Raw genomic sequence first — 18,816 nt, forward strand, 5'->3', positions numbered from 1 at the left:
AACGACAGTGGGCACAACTGGAGTCACATGTGCAAAACTCTAACTACAGTCTGCACAGCAGCAGTTCATGTGACCAAACTCTAGTTCGTTTTTCATTGCTTGAACACAGTTTTCAAAACTCTACACACTTATCCCACGACTTTAACCACAACCTGCACAACACTGTGGATTTACAGCACTTTGTTCAAATTCTAACACACTGCTGTCAAAATTGTGAACCACACATTCAGAATAGAAATAGATTTCAGCCTTGTGCCTTTCAAACACTGCTGACTGCAGTTTCAGGATTAGCCCTGAAAATTATTTGTTCGAATTACAGTATGTACTTTTAGTTTCTACCTTTTTTTCTCATTACTGTAATTCTGTAAATTACTACAGACTATTGAAGCAAAGTGCTAACTTTCATTTACCTTACTGTAAAGAATTGATATGTTTTAAAAATGTAAATAAATCATGTGAAAGAATGTCCCTCTTTTCTTTGAAGAAAATATGACTTTGTATGAAGTCACTGAAATAGTTCAAACTGTAAAGATGAAAAGTGAGTATTTTCTGTATTGGTGTTTGATGCTAGTGTTTCTCCTCTCGGTGTGTTCCGAGTGTGTGTGTGTGTTATCTCAGTGAGGGTTGTGTGTAGTATTTGGCTGCACTGAGCCTGTTTTGAGCCATGTGTTAAGAGTTGTGTTGCTTGGAATGAGTTTTGCAGGTAATGTGAACTGTTTAGCTCATGTTACTGTTGCTAGTGCAGACTGTAGTTAGAGTTTTGCACATGTAGCTCCAGATGTGCCCACTGTTGTTTAGCAATCGAAAAAAACTGTAATATATATCTGCAGATATGCATCTTTGGTCTATAAACCCTTATTGACGCTGCTGATGTGATTGAATATGAATGTGGTGGATTTCTATTTAAAAAAAAAAATAGATCCCAAATCACAGTGACAGTTACAAATTTTCCATGACTCAAGGATTCCAGAAATGTTAAATATTTGGCAGCTATAGCGCCCCCTATTGGCCAATTGGGTGGAGACTGTGACAGGTTCTCCCCAAATTGAGCTCTGTCATTTGGCCAAGTTTCAAGTCTCTAGGCCTTACTGTTTGGGCTGCCCATTCAGTTTTAGGGCAGAATAATAATAATAATAATAATAATAATAATAATAATAATAATAATAATAATAAAAATCCTAACAATTACAATAGGGTTTCAGCACTATGTGCTTGTACCCCTAAAAAATGCTAAATCTAAACAAATGGATAAATTAGCAACAACTCAGGCATCAGTTCCTCACCCCAAGCCACAGAGGTCGCTATTAAGCAGGAGGAGAATGCCTCCCCTGATATTTACGGCCCCTAATCATCTCCCTCACAGCTCTCTACTTCAATAAAAAATCACAATTTCTACTTATAGCAATATCCCTGCCCGTTCCACCAAATGCTGTTGCCTTGGAGAAACCTCAAATGGTTCACAACTTCCGGGCAATAATCCTGACAGTGCAGACATGGACCCCTCATCTAAGGCGGCCACTAACGATTAATTGGGTAACACTACTACCACTCAAAGTTTGGGATCAGTAAGATTTTTAATGTTTTATTTTTGCTCATCAAGACTTTGTTCATTTGATCAAAAATACAGAAAAATATGTGAATATTTTGAAATATTATTACGATGTAAAACAATGTTCTTCTATATTAACATACATTAAAGTGTAATTTATTTCTGTGATGTGCACCTTTATTTTCAGCATCATTACTCCAGTCAGTGTCACATGATCTTCAGAAACCATTCGTGCTTGAAATATAAAATATTGCTCAATAAAACAAATTGGAAGACTTTGATGACAGCATTCCTTCATCAGTCTCTGCATAATAAGTGGACATCTGTCCCTGTAACATCCAGACAACAAGAGTCAAATTACAGCTGTGTTATATCTGATTAATACTGCATTTAATACAGACAGGCTGTTTAATATAGTGTGTGTGTGTGTGTGTGTGTGTGTGTGTGTGTTATATAAAATAATATATCCAATAAAGACTTGTAGTTTGTCTAAAAGTTCCTCACGGACCATAGACTGTATAACCCACTTTCAGTCATACTTTGTTCTACTTTGATAAGATTAATACAAAAACGGTGTTTAAAGTAGGATGTGTGATGTATAAACATAAAAACATCTAATGGAGACTCTTAGTTTGTCTGTAAGTTCTTCACGGACACGGATTTAAAATGAGACTTTTATTTTGTGCGGAAGTTCCTCATAGATTCGCGCTTCCGGTGATCGCTGTCTGATATTTCAAATCAAACACCGCGCGACAGACGCGAATATTAATCATGTAAACAAGAACAAATAGTCATAAAAACCTGTTTAAACTGATATGTGAAGACTTATGTTATAAAATGGACGTGACGGATCAGTATTTACCTCGAACTTTGACAGGACAGATGATGTTATATCAGTTATTCCTCGTTTAATGTGAGTTTATTCATCATTTCGTTTCTTATGATGCTTTACTTTTTAATTATGGTAATATAAATGACAATAAACTCCAGATACATTTGGGGTTTAGCCATTGTAAAACAATTGCTTCACATATTTAATAGAAGTGTGTGTGTGTGTGTGTGTGTGTGTGTGTCAAGTCAAGTCAAGTCACCTTTATTTATATAGCGCAAAAATAACAAAATACATTGCGTCAAATCAACTGAACAACATTCATTAGGAAAACAGTGTGTCAATAATGCAAAATGATAGTTAAAGGCAGTTCATCATTGAATTCAGTGATGTCATCTCTGTTCAGTTTAAATAGTGTCTGTGCATTTATTTGCAATCAAGTCAATGATATCGCTGTAGATGAAGTGACCCCAACTAAGCAAGCCAGAGGCGACAGCGGCAAGGAACCGAAACTCCATCGGTGACAGAATGGAGAAAAAAACCTTGGGAGAAACCAGGCTCAGTTGGGGTCAGTTCTCCTCTGACCAGACGAAACCAGTAGTTCAATTCCAGACTGCAGCAAAGTCAGATTGTGCAGAAGAATCATCTGTTTCCTGTGGTCTTGTCCTGGTGGTCCTCTGAGACAAGGTCTTTACAGGGGATCTGTATCTGGGCTCTAGTTGTCCTGGTCTCCGCTGTGTGTGTGTGTGTGCGTGTGTGTGTGGTGAAGAAATCTCCATCCACAGAGAAAAAACAAACAAAATGTTATCAATGTTCAACAATCATGTTTGTTTGTTTTTTTCATTGTGCATTTCAGTTAATTTCAACCAAACTGCACTTAGGTTATCGTGATTAGGTTAACAAAAATTGTTTAAAAATAAGGCTAACTATCAACAAAACACAATAAAAACAGTTATCTAATTTTGCAAATAAACTCTTCATATATATATATATATATATATATACTGTTTCACACATGTGTTGCATATTTTTTTTACACATCCATGTTAACGGATTCCAGTTGCATTCCAGGAGCGTTGCGTCTGCAGCAGCACTGTTGGGAACGTTACTTTAAAAAAGTAATTAGTTATAGTTACTCACTACTTGTTCCAAAAAGTAACTGAGTTAGTAACTGAATTACTCTATAATAAAAGTAACTCGTTATCAGAGAAAGTAACTATTTGGGTTACTTAAAAAAAATATATATATATATAAGGGAAGTTGTGTCGTTCTAGTCTCGGGCCGGCAGGAATTGTGGGTGGGGGGAATGCATGTTCAGTTCTCTCTCCACCTTCAATACCACGACACCGAACCCCCAACTGCTCCCCGGGCGCCGCAGCATAAATGGCTGCCCAGTGCTCCGGGTGTGTGCTCACAGTGTGTGTGTGTGTTCACTGCTCTGTGTGTGTGCATTTCGGATGGGTTAAATGCAGAGCACAAATTCTGCGTATGGGTCACCATACTTGGCTGAATGTCACGTCACTTTCCTTTTTTTTTTTTTCATATATATATAAATCATACCTGTCAAGTTTTGGATTTGAAAATTAGGGAAATTTTCCAGCGTCCATTGCGAGCAGTCCCACCACCCCAACAAAGCTCCAGTATCCCTTACATTTTAAGACAGGTGTTATAGCCCAAATTAAAACACAAAATGGTATATATGAAGAGCATTTATTTAAAGGCTTATTTTCATATTTTCTGTTAATTTAACATTGCTTGTCTTAACATTTACATTTTATTTTAATTCCACACATTCTTTTCATTTCATATTGCTTTTCTTTAACAGTTTTTCTTTTCATTTCACATAACTTTTCTTTTACTCTTTTAGTGAGTTGTTGTACCAATTTGTTGCAGACTTTGCATTCTTTAAAAAAGTAAATTCGCTGTCCCATTTATCACGGTATTTACACATGGGTTTTGGTTTTTTGGCAGGTGTGCCTTCACTCTTTATTGTAGCATCCATCATCTGTCTCTGTTTTTTCTTTTGTTGTTGTTGTTTTTCCCACGTTATAACCATAGACAGTAAAAGAAATGGACACAGCGACCCCATTGGAACTCAATTGAGACGAATGAAGCCCAGTTTTAGCGTTTTTTAGCACTTCCGTTTCTGACGCGCAGACTCAAACTAAGCTTGACGATGTCAGCAACCTGTCTGACAGATGTAAATCTTCTAGTAGCTGTTCGTGCAAACTGCCATCGTTAATCTTGCAGAGACGGCGAGCTTGAGCGGGGAGTTCTTTGTCGTGAGTGAGCAGGAGTAAGTATTCTGATTAATTATTTTGTATAGTATTTTAAAATGTAACGGCAGTACACCATATTAAGTTAATTGCCTGCGAGATTCTCCTCCTGTCTGTACGGTAATGCGACAGAGAGTCGAGTGGTTATGACGCAATCGTTAGCCTATTTTTTACAAAAACTGTTTATACGGGGCCATAATGTAACATAGAAGGTAATGGAGCCCTTTATACATTGTCGTGTATCTTTAGAAATAAATAATGGACAAACGGAGTCTTTAAACGCCTCAGATGTAAAGTTATTCGCTGTCAAAGTGACGCCAAAATGAATGGGAGTCAATGGGAATGCTAACGCAAGTGAAGTTCTGCTAAAAGATGGCAGCCCCCACCCGACTTCAACTTCCGGTCGAGTACCTTGCCCCTTGGTTCTAACTCATGTCATCTGACCTCACACACCCCTCGCGACAGGCTACTACAGATGGGAGTTATCGCGAGACTAGTGACAGAGCTCAGATTGGGAATGTTTTTATTATTATTATTTTATTAATAACGCAGGTAAAAGAAATAAATAAATAAAAATACGGGAGATTTACGGGAAAATACTAATACGGGAGGACGGCGGGAAAGAAGGGTAAAATACGTGACTTTCCCGGCCAAAACGGGATACTTGACAGGTATGATAAATATATATATGGCCATTAGCTTTGTAGATGCGTGTGTATCACATTACACATTACACATTTCAACGTTCTTGCCTTTGACAACAATGAATTTGAAGTAGAGCTTATATCTCCACCTTGAAAATGCATTCGCGTGTGTGCGTGTGTGTGTGTGTGTTTGGTGCCGCTGTCGTAAAAACCCACCTCTTCACTCGCTGTGTGAGCCAGGGGTGCGTTTGGATTACATAGTTTATTAAATCAATGCATAGTAACGCACCGCATTTAACATCCAGTAATGTTAACGGCGTTGTAACGACGGGAAAAGTAATTAGTTAGTTTACTCCATTACTGAAAAAATAATGTCGTTACCTAACACCGTTCTTTTAAACTGCGTTATTCCAAACACTGTGCAGCAGTGCAGCGATCGTTTACGTACTGAGTAGCGAACTGCAAACGCGTCCTGTGTGAAAGCACATGGAGTCCGTGCTGCACCACATACGTAACACACACGCACTGCAGACGGACTGCAGACGGAGTATGTGTGAAACAGGTGTGAGCTGGGCCGTAGCTGGGGTCAGCGGGGAGCGGGTGAAGGTTATACCAGTGGGCCCTGTTTGAAATTGTTTAATTTGTATGTTCATTTATTTTTATTTATTTGTGCTAGTAACTAAAGTTTTTATGTGTCAAGGTATAGAAACCAAATAATTAAATGTAAAATAGCACTGGATAGTCTTCAATGTATAAATTAAATTTACATTCAAACCTACATTTATTCAGAGACCTTCAACATTTCTCACATTATTACAGTTTTGCTATATATATCAAAAAATATATCTGGTGTCTGAATAATCTTTGGTTTGACTGTTAAAACTACAAAGTAATTCAGTCAAGAGCAGTGAGTGATCTTCATTTTCATTTTCTTGGATTAACATTACAGCAGTCAGTAGCTAAATTAGGCGCGGTCACTTTAAGAGACCATGAACGCACCCAATATAATACACATCCCATTTTTCCCTCAACTGTTTACTTTCACTTAAGAAATAACTGACAGTCTGACATATTTTGTATGTATTTGTTGGCACAAGAGCAATAATAAACAAATTCGATGTTCAAGTGTTTTGAGACACATCTCTGCGTGAGCCCTGAACACCAGAACACTGTGAGTACTGAAATGGGTTCTTTCACATCTTTTTGTTTGTTCAAACTGTGATTTGTATTTGTCTGTTCAGGTGCAGGAAGCACTTCGAGGAGAACTTCGCAGAAGAGAGCTCGGTTCAGTGTCGCTCTCTCTCTCTCTCTCTCTCTCTCTCTCTCTCTGTCTCTCTCTCTCTCTCTCTCTCTGTCTCTCTCTCTCTCTCTCTCTCTCTCTCTCTCCGCACCTAACGGCACGCGCTGCTCCGTTCAGTTTTCCCGCGTCTTGTGTTTGGATGCTTTAATGTTTAAATCGAGAAGCGGTAAGGCTTAACACCACGTGGAAAAGATCAGCTTTCGTGACGATGCGCAGCAGTGGCCCATCAACTCTCCTGAGCATGTTTTTAGGCTGTCCTCAGTCAGTCGGTTATATAAAATATCAAGGTGAAAGTCATCATAGCTTGCTTAGTATAGACCCAGCTCCCAACCCAACTTTGAGAATAGATTAACGGCGAAATTTTTTTATCGCCCGATAAGAGTCTCACATTAACGCAGCACGTTAACGCTGATAACGGCCCACCACTAATACATATATACGTAGGCTATATATCAAACAGATATATGTAGTATTTTCTCTGTTTAAAAATAGCTGAGCTTTAAGTTTAATGGTCTGTTAATTAGATGATAATGTTTAAAATGTTTTTGTAATATGTTGTTTGTGTTGTGATGTAATCCAGCTTGTAGTGTGTGTTTGTGAGCTTCACATGGCTTCACTGGTGGATTATGAGGACTCTGACAGTGAGACAGACCAGGATGCTCAGCTTTATCGTGATGAAGGCCTCATCATCAGCTCCTCTTCATCATCATTATCATCATCTTCATCACGTGTGTCAGCAGCACAGTGTGGTTCCTCTGGCTCCGTGAAGAGAGTCCTGCAGGGTTCTGCGCTGAGGCCGTATGTTCCTAAGAGACAGAGACTGGAGACCGCAGCGGTTCAGACTGAAGAAGCGTCTCCGTCTGGATCTTCTGGGTCTCTGCTGCTGTCTCAGGTGTCCGAGAGGGTCCGGCCGTTTCTGGGCCGAAGGCAGGGTCAGGTCCAGCTGCCCAGACGCATGCAGAGCCGCATCGAGGCCCATCAGGGTCCAGTGAACACACTGCAGTGGAGTCCAGTGGATCATCTCAGTCATCTGCTGCTGTCCGCATCCATGGACAGAACCTTCAAGGTGAGACTAACCTAACCTAAACTAACCCTAACCTGACCAGCTGTTACCTGTACAGGTGGCTCATCTCTGAACAAATATTGTTCATGCATGATGATTAACCATGTGTAATGAGTTTTGATTAAAATAAGATCAAATATTTAGTTTTATTAAGATAACTGGATCTTTTCAGTGATTGGTCAGTCTTCTCCAGTCAGTCAGTGCTTTTAAACTCCGCCCCTCACACTCATGTGAGAGCCACGCCCACATCTCAACGTCCAATCAGTAACCAATGCACAGTTAAACCATGCCTATATTATTATTATTTTTTCAGTTCTATCACACATTACAGAATCAGATATAACTTGAACACCGAGTGCTGGAGGTTTAATTAGTGTGAGAACTAGTAGTGATGATTAACCTAAACCGCACTAATGAATATAAATCAGTGTGCAGTGACGGATGAAAGAACATCACGGTGCTGCTGTCAAGGACCTGCATGAGAATGAATGAGCCGATTAGATTACTGTGCAGAAAGACTGAATGTGTTTTACTGAACGAATGAATGGCTCGAGTGTGAGAGACGTGATCCTCAGGAACATGAGTGTGTTTGGTGAAGGTGTTTCTCATGTACACTCAGGGAGCGGCCGCTATCAGATGTGTGTGTGTGTGTGTGTGGGATATCAGATAAGAGCTTCACCTGAGTGTCTGTGTTTCAGGTGTGGGATGGTGTTGGTGAGGGGCGGTGCTTACAGACTTACTCCGCCCACCGGGGCTCCGTGCGAGATGCCTGTTGGCTGTCCTGTGGGCGACGCCTCCTCTCAGGCTCGTTCGACGGCAGCGCAGCGGTCACTGATGTGGAGACCGGTCAGTTCACCTTCACTCTTGAGAATACGAGCTGAGAGTGGATCGTATCCCGACACAGACGACTGATTCAGAGAACCTCACACGAGGAACTGAATCAGATCTTCTTCTGTTGATTCATTGTGTTTCTGTGCACTTTATCTGCTCATGACACACGTTTCTTATCAGCCGTCAGCGCTGTGCTAATTACATTTCTTAATTAAAAACACTGAGGAAGCGTATTAATTATGCAGGAGGAGGATTCTAAGATCAGCTTGTGTTTGACGAGACACATTCTCACCGTTCAGAGAGAAACTAATGAGTCCTGCTCCACTGCGATCACATGATCATATGCAAATCCTCCAATTAACATGCATCCATTGGTTCATCATCATATGGTGTTAATTATCAGCTATTGAAGATATTCACCCATCGTGCCCACCTCAAACACATAAACGTACATCTGAAGGAATCGTCACAGAAAATGAAACAAATATCTGTTAATGTATGACTTAATTAACTTAATTAAAAGGCAAGTCAAGTTATTCATTTCACAGAAAACATAACTTAATTTTTCATACTCTTCTCCAGTAAATATATCTTGATTTATGAATCGTTAGATTTTGCATGAGACAAAAACAACAAAAACACAGAATACTGCTTAATGAAATGGAAGTCTATAGGAAGTATTGTTGTTAATTAAACTCATAGTCTGGTCTCTAGATAATAAAAATATTGGTACATTGTTTTCTCTTTTGATTTATTCCTTCTTTACTCGCTCTTAAACAGCTCTACAATGTACCTTCATTAAACGTTGTGCAAAAGAGCCCTTTTCTTCTTTTGGGAACAACAGTTATAAAACTGGATAAACATCAAGCCATATTAAACCGCTTCAGTTATGCCACTGACCTTTATTAATCAGCAGATCAATAGTTTATTCTGATTATTAATATTGCATGCAATCTTTATTGAACATCTGTGTCTTTCTTGTGATGAAAATGTGATTTAATAACCAAAAACACATGACAAAAATCTTTGAATCATGGGTTTAATGGAGCTTCAGGAGAATATAAATCACTTGATGTGAATCATTTCTGACCCCGGAGCACAAAACCAGTCATAAGGGTCAACTATCTGAAAATCTGGAATCTGAGGGAGCAAAAAAATCTAAATATTGAGAAAATCATCTTTAAAGTTGTTCAGATGAAGTTCTTAGCAATGCATATTACTAATCAAACATTAAGTTTTGATATATTTACAGTAGGAGATTTACTAAATATCTTCATGAACATGATCTTCACTTAATATCCTAATGATTTTTGTCATAAAAGAGAAATGTATAATTGTGACTCATACAGTGTATTGTTGTGTATTTCTCCAAATATCCGTCTGTGACACTGATGCTGCTTATAGTTCTCACAGGCGCTGCGATAAACTCATGACACTGATTGATTGATTGATTGATTGATTGACCGATGTTCCTCAGGTCAGACGATCTCACGGATGGAGAATGGATTTAAGGTGTGCTGTGTGGCCCCGCGTCCGTCTGACCCTGAGGTGTTTCTGTGCGGAGGCTTCAGTCCAGAGGTCAGAGCCTGGGACGCTCGCTGCTGTAAGGTCAGTCTGATTCAGAGCCTTCCCATGATCCTCTGCGCTCCGTGTCTCAGCGGTTCTGTGTGTCCAGATGCTGCGGGTGTATAAGGCGGCGGTTCAGCAGACGCTGGACGTCTTGTTCCTGAGCGGCGGGAGAGAGTTCATCAGCAGCACTGATGCGGTCAGCCGAGACTCTGCTGACCGGACGCTGATCGCCTGGGACTTTGAGACGACCGCCAGACTCTCCAACCAGATCTTCCACGTAAGACACGAGCTGCTCGAGACGCCTCAAACACTCCTAGAGTCACCCTTAACCAAAGGAGACCTTCACATTAGAGCTGTCAGAAGGGCTGAAAACTCAATTACTAATTTGAAATATAAAAAACAATAAAAACAAAAAACAAATTAAAAACATTTTATTTAAACTTTATCCCTTGTATCCTGACACATATGCTGATGATGTGTCTCTTTCTCACTTTTTTTTTTGGTCTCTGTCTCAGTTTTCTTTTCTTTTCCAATCAAGCCTGACAGGCTACACTCGTCCTGGTAGAACAGGGATAAGAAGCAAACATTAAGCAGTGCACTTACTCTTACTCTACAAACATATACTGGTCAAAGGACTTTATCATGTTGGTAATAAAAACATTCGGGGCTCCAGCCCCCTTAGCTCACCCCTGACGCCGCCCCTGCTACACAATCATGGGGAAGACTGCTGACCTGACAGTCATACAAAAGACAACCACTGACACCTTGCACAAGGAGGGCAAGACACAAAAGGTCATTGCAAAAGAGGCTGGCTGTTCACAGAGCTCTGTGTCCAAACACATTAATAGAGAGGTGAAGGGAAGGAAAAGATGTGGTAGAAAAGAGTGTACAAGCAATAGGGATAACCTCACCCTGGAGAGGATTGTGAAACAAAACCCATTCAGAAATGTGGGGGAGATTCACAAAGAGTGGACTGCAGCTGGAGCCAGTGCTTCAAGAACCACTACACACAGACGTATACAAGACATGGGTTTCAGCTTCGCATTCCTTGTGTCAAGCCTCTCCTGAACAACAGACAGCATCAGAAGCGTTTCACTTCAGAAAGCACTGGACTGCTGGACACGATTTTAACACTTTGAATACTAGTTTGTTTACATAATGCTGCTTTTTTTTTTTAATGTTACACTTCGCTTAAAGCCTTAAAATATAATGCATTATAAAAGTAGTTTTAATGAATTAGCCATGCCTTGCACTGCACTATATAATGCATTACAATATACTTTATGAATACATTTATAATGTGTGTTGTGTGTGTGCTGTAATGTGTGTGCGCGTGCGTGTGTGTGTGCTGTAGGAGCGCTTCACCTGTCCGTGTCTGGGGTGTCACCCGCTGGAGAGCAGTTTCGTGGCTCAGACGAACGGTGGATACATCGCTCTGTTCTCCACACAGAGACCCTACAGGATCAACAAGAGACGCCGCTTCGAAGGACACAAGGTCACATGATGGAGTTACACTGACATATAACAGAGTCATGACATGAGAAGTCTTCTTTTGGCTCTCAAGAGCTCTTTGTGTCCTGCAGGATTCATAGCTTAAAACATCCTCCTCTTTATAAACAAAGCATTTCTTAAATCAAGCTCCAGAAACGGCTCGTTTCATCTGGATCATTACGCTTTGTCTGGAAAGTATGGTTTTATTTTTGAACATGTTGTAAAAACACTCAAAACATTTGAAAGCCGGTGTTGATGCTGTTTCCTGTTGAGTGACGTTAGCCAATCATAACTGATCACCGACGAGCCTTAAAGGACACGCCCCTTAAAACAGCTCCGTTTAGACAGAGGGTCAGAATGAGGATTGATGATCATTTTTATGTAATTTATAATGTTTATACTTTAACATTATAAGTAAACCTCTAGGAACATGTTAAAATAATTAAAACATCCATGTCATGACCGCTTTTACTCCAGCTGCAGCTCCAGAGAAGATCGTGACTGATTTAATAATCGTGTTGTTGTGGTTTGCAGGTGGAGGGTTTTGCAGTGCATTGTGGGTTCTCTGCAGATGGCAGTGTTCTGGTCTCTGGTAGTTCTACAGGTTCTGTGCACTTCTATGACTTCCAGAGCTCACGTCCCCTGAGCACGCTTCACGCTCACCAACACGCCTGCGTCTGTGCCGCGATGCATCCCATAATGCCCGGCCTCACAGCCACGTGTGATTGGACGGGAGAGATCAAGATCTGGAGCTGATTGATCAGTGTTACCATGGACACCAAACTCCATTCCATTTGAAGCTTCTCCTCAGTGAGGATTATGGGTAATCAAATCAAATCATTGTATGATGTTAAACTTAAAATCCTCTGAATGTTACATGGTTTCTTGTTTGTTTACTTTTATTCTTGTGTGTGTGTGTGTGTGTGTTTCCCTAATAAAATAGATAATTCTTCTATGTAAGATTTTTAATGTTTCTTAGAAATCATTCTAATATAATGATTTACTCAACTCAACTTTATTTATAAAGCACTTTCAACACCACAAGTGGAACCAAAGTGCTGTCCAGAAAGTATAAAAGAGAAACATAAAAACAAAAACAGACATACGTCACACACTTACAAAGCATTGTCAAAAGCAAAAGATTTACTGCTGTGTGTTGCGTTCCCCGAAGAAACTAGCGTTTGCTCATGAAACGATGCTTTATTGTGATGGATGTGAATGGCACATATGGTGGAGTGTATGATGACCTTCGCCTGACCTCGTCCTGCTCTGGAGTCCAGCAGAAGAGCGCTCTGTTCTCTCTGTGATTAACTGTACATGGAGCATGTCTTTAAACAGACTCTGTCAGCAATAAAACCAGCGCATTTCTCTCTGCCTTCATCAAACGGAGCAGAGAGAGTTTATATTCAAATTAATCCTGACTGACCTCCGGCAGAAAGAGAAACTGATGGATCTTAAACCTGCGACTGCAGAATGAAAACGGAAAGGATTCGCTGCGCCTCCGACTCTCTTTAAGGTTGTGATATTTTTAGGATGAGTTTCCCTCTGAAAAAGAAACCAGTGTATGTGTTTGTCTGTGTGTGTGCGTGCGTCTGTGTGTGTGTGTGTGTGTGTGTGTGTGCACCTCGGAAGGTTTGTGCGCTCTGGTAAATGATCATTCAATATTCCACTCTCGATCGATCAATATTACACATCAGCAGACGAATGTCTTTTCTTGTTTCATTTGAGCTGAATGCGGCCGATGATGAACTCTGATTATGTTTGTATTCTGTGAGTAATTGATGATAGAATTAAACATTTTGGGGTTAACTGTACCTTTCAGATATACTAAACAATAACATGGAGTTTTTCTGCAAAGCTGCTTTGGAAATGTAATTGTGAAAACTAATAAAGTCCAGTCTGAAATGTGTTAATCAATCAGACGAGTTTGTTTCAGCTCACATTCATTGAACAAACCGTGTGGAGTATTTGCATATGATTAATGGATTTAATTAGACAGTATTTCTATGTTCACAGACCTTGTTTCTGATTGGATATAATTAACAGAAACTATCAGACACACATGACAGATGTACTGCAGCATTTATTCTGTGAAGGAGCTTTAATAGAAACCAGAATCCAACACATCAACCAGTATTAGAAGATGTCTACAGTTCAAGCTTAATTAAGATGCTTTAAAAACCATCAGTGCACTGTGTGTGTCTCTACAGAGACAGAGTGTGTGTCGTTCATCAGAGATCAGCGCAGGACTGAACCAGTGACAGACTGTGATTGGTGCTTAATCCTCTCTCTACACTCATATGATGCTGTTTCCATAGCAACATCTGTCAATCATGGTCATGTGACCTGCACTGATGTTTCACCCGAGTATGAGTGTTTAATGAGTTTATCATTGGAGTTTAACCTCTGTGTGTGTGTGTGTGTGTGTGTGTGTGTGTGTTTCTGCTCTGGTCTCAAATCCCCTGTGAGCCAATTACTCCAAAAACTGAGAGCAGTAATGCTGGAAGTGTCAGATGCTGAAGTGTGTTTGAAGAGCGTCCGGTCGGTGTGTTTCTGCAGGCTGACTGTGTTTCGGATGAATCTAGATCTGGTCTCTCAGTGTAGAAAGAGCTGGATGTGGATGAATGCCCCGTCGTGAGGCTCTGTGCATCTACTGCTGGGCTGTATATGAGACGCTGTGATTCTTCTGCTCAGATGAAACACTTCTGAACACTGATGCGTGTCTCTGGGGTCTCGTCTGGGACTAATGAGGACACATTCAGGGAAAACACTGAAACAGCCGACAGCATCATCAGACAGATTGGGTTCTGAGCTGCAGTCGAAATAAACATTCACAAATCCAGATACATTTACTGATAGAAATTCATCTGATTAAAACAAGAACAAATATCTGCTATTAGGATGAAGACTCATCTCATCATCACATTCATCTCCAGCAGTTTATTATCGCTCTGTCTTTATGCTAGGGTTAGTGTCATTGGTATATTTTCTCTAAACTGAAGCACAATGATTTGCATGGCTTGATGAAAGTTTCCACGCAGTTTATTCTGGGATTTCTCCACAGACCAGGCTCTCTCCTTCATCTTCGGTGTGTCCCGCTGATGAAGGAGCTCACAGGGACACACTTCTGAACTCAGTAACTTTGGATAAAAGCATCTGCTAATTGCATCAATGTAACATCAAACATTCATCAGTCATTTCAGGATGGTGAGTGGAATATTGTGTGGATCTAATCTGTCTGAATCCTGCAGGAGAGATGAGGAAGATGATGATGAAGTCAAACACATTCATCTGCCTTGAGTTTATATTTAGCAAACTCGACAATGGCATTAAACTGAATTGACTTACGGTAAATAACAATATTGCTGCCTTTTGTAGAAATGCTTTCAACTAGTTTCAGTAGAAGTAGTGTGTGTGTGTGTGTGTGTGTGTGAGAGAGAGAGATAGAGAGAGAGAGAGAGACCCATCGCAGGACCAGAATAAGACACAGACTTGCAGTTAAAGTTTTTCTGTGGTGGTGATTGTTCAGAATGATTCTCATCAGGACACGTGTTTGTCTGTAACTGGATCTGAGCAGCGTTCAGCAGCTGATGGCATCGATCACACACGGCTCTGATGCTTCAGCTGATGACATTTAGAAGAAGAGCCTGATGGATGGATCGATGATTCAATAACTCACTTTCAGCTGGGTTTAGACTCTTACCTCCTCTTCTGATGTTTCCCCAATATAAACCATTTTCATGTTCTCTCAGTGTGTCCTGCAGAGACAGACACACACACTTCAGCTCATCCTTCATTCAGTATCACCACAACACACACACACACACACACACACACACTTCAGCTCATCCTTCATTCAGTATCACCACAACACACACACACACACCACCTGCTTTCTCAATCATTGCATCAAATCGGTTTACGTCACAGAATTACTGTAAACACAGAGAACTCTAAGATTCACTCATGAATACAACACTGAAAAGAGTCATGATGCTCATCAGATGTTTTTCATGAAGTCAATATAAAAGCTGCTCCTAAAAGAACAAGTGCACTGCAGACTGATGTTCTTCCTCTTCTTTCTCTCCTCTTTTCCAATACAAATATCTTAACATTTTTAAATCTAGATACATTTATTTGCAAACGCAAAATGCAAATTAACAGATATGACTAGAAGTCTTGTTTTATGATAAAGGTTTATGCTTAAAACAAGAACAAATCTCAGAAAAATAACCATAATTCAACAGGAAACTGAGGCTGAAGACGTGACGGTGTGTGTGATGTAGAAGTGATCGTGCTGCTGTATTTCCTCTGGGACTGTGACCTTCACAACACACACTCCGTTCTCACTGACAGCAGACAACACCAACCAGAGATCTCACGAGAATCATGTCGACAGATTCCCTCGCAGCGTTACAGAGACCACACGCTGCACCGACAATACAGAACCATCTGTCTGATGAGAAACTACACCTGCTGACACACACACACACACACACATACACCCGCTGACAAACACACACACACACACATACACCCGCTGACAAACACACACACACACACATACACCCGCTGACAAACACACACACACACACATACACCCGCTGACAAACACACACACACACACACACACCCACCCGCTGACACACACACACACACACACACATACACCCGCTGACAAACACACACACACACACCCGCTGACACACACACACACATTTACAAACGCTCGCTGATACACACACACATTCACAAACACCTCCTGACACACACACACCCGCTGACACACACACACATACACCCGCTGACAAACACACACACACACACACACATTTACAAACGCCTGCTGATACACACACACACATATACAAACGCCCGCTGATACACACACACATTCACAAACACCTCCTGACACACACACACCCGCTGACACACACACACACATACACCCGCTGACAAACACACACACACACACACACACATTTACAAACGCCTGCTGATACACACACACACACACATACACCCGCTGACAAACACACACACACACACACACACATTTACAAACGCCCGCTGATACACACACACATTCACAAACACCTCCTGACACACGCACACAGTGACTCTCTCAGTTTAACCAGATCTTACACCAAGATAAATATTCCCGGGTTAAAGTGATGGGTCATTTATTCCTTCATGTCCTTCACACATGGACTCCACTGACCTCCACTGTATGGACAGAAACACTGATCATTTCTCAAAACATCTTCATAGGAGGAAGAAAGTACAGATGCAGGCTTGAAGGCATCCACAGAAAAAATTACATTTGAGTCAGTTCGGGAGTTCGTAGCGGGTTCGCGACTCATTTGAGTCAGTTCGGGAGTTCGTAGCGGGTTCGCGAATCATTTGAGTCAGTTTGGGGATTGCAAATCATTTGAATCAGTTCGGGAGTTCGTAGCGGGTTCGCGACTCATTTGAGTCAGTTCGGGAGTTCGTAGCGGGTTCGCGACTCATTTGAGTCAGTTCGGGAGTTCGTAGCGGGTTCGCGACTCATTTGAGTCAGTTCGGGAGTTCGTAGCGTGTTCGCGAATCATTTGAGTCAGTTCGGGAGTTCGTAGCGGGTTCGCGAATCATTTGAGTCAGTTTGGGGATTGCAAATCATTTGAATCAGTTCGGGAGTTCGTAGCGGGTTCGCGAATCATTTGAGTCAGTTTGGGGATCGCGAATCATTTGAATCAGTTTGGGAGTTCGTAGCGGGTTCGCGAATCATTTGAGTCAGTTCAGGAGTTCGGAGCAGGTTCGCGAATCATTTGAATCAGTTTGGGGATCGCGAATCATTTGAGTCAGTTCGGGAGTTCGTAGCGGGTTCGCGAATCATTTGAGTCAGTTTGGGGATCGCGAATCATTTGAATCAGTTCGGGAGTTCGTAGCGGGTTCGCGAATCATTTGAGTCAGTTTGGGGATCGCGAATCATTTGAATCAGTTTGGGAGTTCGTAGCGGGTTCGCGAATCATTTGAGTCAGTTCAGGAGTTCGGAGCAGGTTCGCGAATCATTTGAATCAGTTTGGGGATCGCGAATCATTTGAGTCAGTTCGGGAGTTCGTAGCGGGTTCGCGAATCATTTGAGTCAGTTTGGGGATCGCGAATCATTTGAATCAGCTCGGGAGTTCGGAGCAGGTTCGCGGATCATTTGAATCAATTCAATTCAATTCAAGTTTATTTGTATAGCACTTTTTACAATACAAATCGTTACAAAGCAACTTTACAGAAAATGATGTTTCTACAATATTTAGTAGCCTAGTAGCTTATGGTGGTGACTGTCAGTTTGTGCACGTTTGACAGGAATTTTAGAAAAATTAATACAAGACGTAGTCAGCCAGATGAAGATTATTAACATGATTAATTAATAATTATTATATGATGCAGTCACACTTGTATCAATATTTGTTAGTTCTGTTGTTGATTCAGGGTCAGCATCATCTGAGGTCCTCTGAGGGTCAGCATCATCTCTTCTCAGGTGTTCTGGATCCAGACTGGAGCTTGTGTAAATCCTAGTTACCACGGGATGAAGATCCCAGCAGAAACAGAGAAACACATAGAGACATCATTAGCATAGCTGCTGATGCAACAAAGTAAAATTAGTTTAACCCAAGCTAATGAATAAAAATGCACATTTGATCAGATGCAACTACACTCACAATTTAAGAGATACATTATTCGAATGCTTGGCGAAAGAGATGTGTTTTTAATCTAGATTTAAACAGAGAGAGTGTGTCTGAACCCCGAACATTATCAGGAAGGCTATTCCAGAGTTTGGGAGCCAAATGTGAGAAAGCTCTACCTCCTTTAGTGGACTTTGCTATCCTAGGAACGACCAAAAGTCCAGTGTTTTGTGACCTTAGGGAGTGTGATGGGTTGTAGCGTGATAGAAGGATAGTTAGGTACGCAGGAGCTAAACCATTTAGGGCCTTATAGGAAAGTAATGATAATTTGTAACTGATACGGAACTTAATAGGTAGCCAGTGCAGAGACTGTAAAATTGGGGTAATATGATCATATTTTCTTGACCTGGTAAGGACTCTAGCTGCTGTATTTTGGACGACCTGTAGCTTGTTTATTGAAGAAGCAGGACAACCACCTAGAAGTGCATTACAATAGTCCAGTCTAGAGGTCATGAATGCATGAACTAGCTTTTCTGTTCAGTGATGTGATGTGATCAACCATTTTTTTGGGAAAGTGGTATATTCCACCTGTATAAAAGGGGATG

At 40.9% G+C, this 18,816-nt stretch overlaps 2 protein-coding genes across 2 annotated transcripts in view; one reads left to right on the forward strand and one right to left on the reverse strand.

The window, feature by feature from the left end:
- Positions 1 to 18,816, reverse strand: part of LOC127941903 (coiled-coil domain-containing protein 74B-like) — a 267,944-nt gene that overhangs the window by 200,952 nt on the left and 48,176 nt on the right. The window lies entirely within an intron of this gene.
- Positions 2,246 to 13,472, forward strand: LOC127941900 (WD repeat-containing protein 25-like). The gene is made up of 7 exons (XM_052537352.1): positions 2,246 to 2,462; positions 7,179 to 7,664; positions 8,360 to 8,507; positions 9,970 to 10,100; positions 10,168 to 10,338; positions 11,416 to 11,556; positions 12,087 to 13,472. The coding sequence occupies exons 2-7, from the start codon at positions 7,206 to 7,208 to the stop codon at positions 12,306 to 12,308; spliced, it is 1,272 nt and encodes a 423-aa protein (XP_052393312.1). The 5' UTR covers positions 2,246 to 2,462; positions 7,179 to 7,205; the 3' UTR covers positions 12,309 to 13,472.

Source organism: Carassius gibelio, chromosome A21 (genome assembly GCF_023724105.1).
Source record: "Carassius gibelio isolate Cgi1373 ecotype wild population from Czech Republic chromosome A21, carGib1.2-hapl.c, whole genome shotgun sequence".
In the NCBI taxonomy this organism is placed as follows: domain Eukaryota; kingdom Metazoa; phylum Chordata; class Actinopteri; order Cypriniformes; family Cyprinidae; genus Carassius; species Carassius gibelio.

What these genes read in the sequence shown, in the direction of transcription:
- LOC127941900 (XM_052537352.1), top strand. Translation starts at nt 7,206, where the DNA reads ATGGCTTCACTGGTGGATTATGAGGACTCTGACAGTGAGACAGACCAG. An exon ending in CCATGGACAGAACCTTCAAG is followed by an intron (nt 7,665 to 8,359) that starts GTGAGACTAACC and finishes TCTGTGTTTCAG; the next exon opens with GTGTGGGATGGTGTTGGTGA. An exon ending in TCTCCAACCAGATCTTCCAC is followed by an intron (nt 10,339 to 11,415) that starts GTAAGACACGAG and finishes TGTGTGCTGTAG; the next exon opens with GAGCGCTTCACCTGTCCGTG.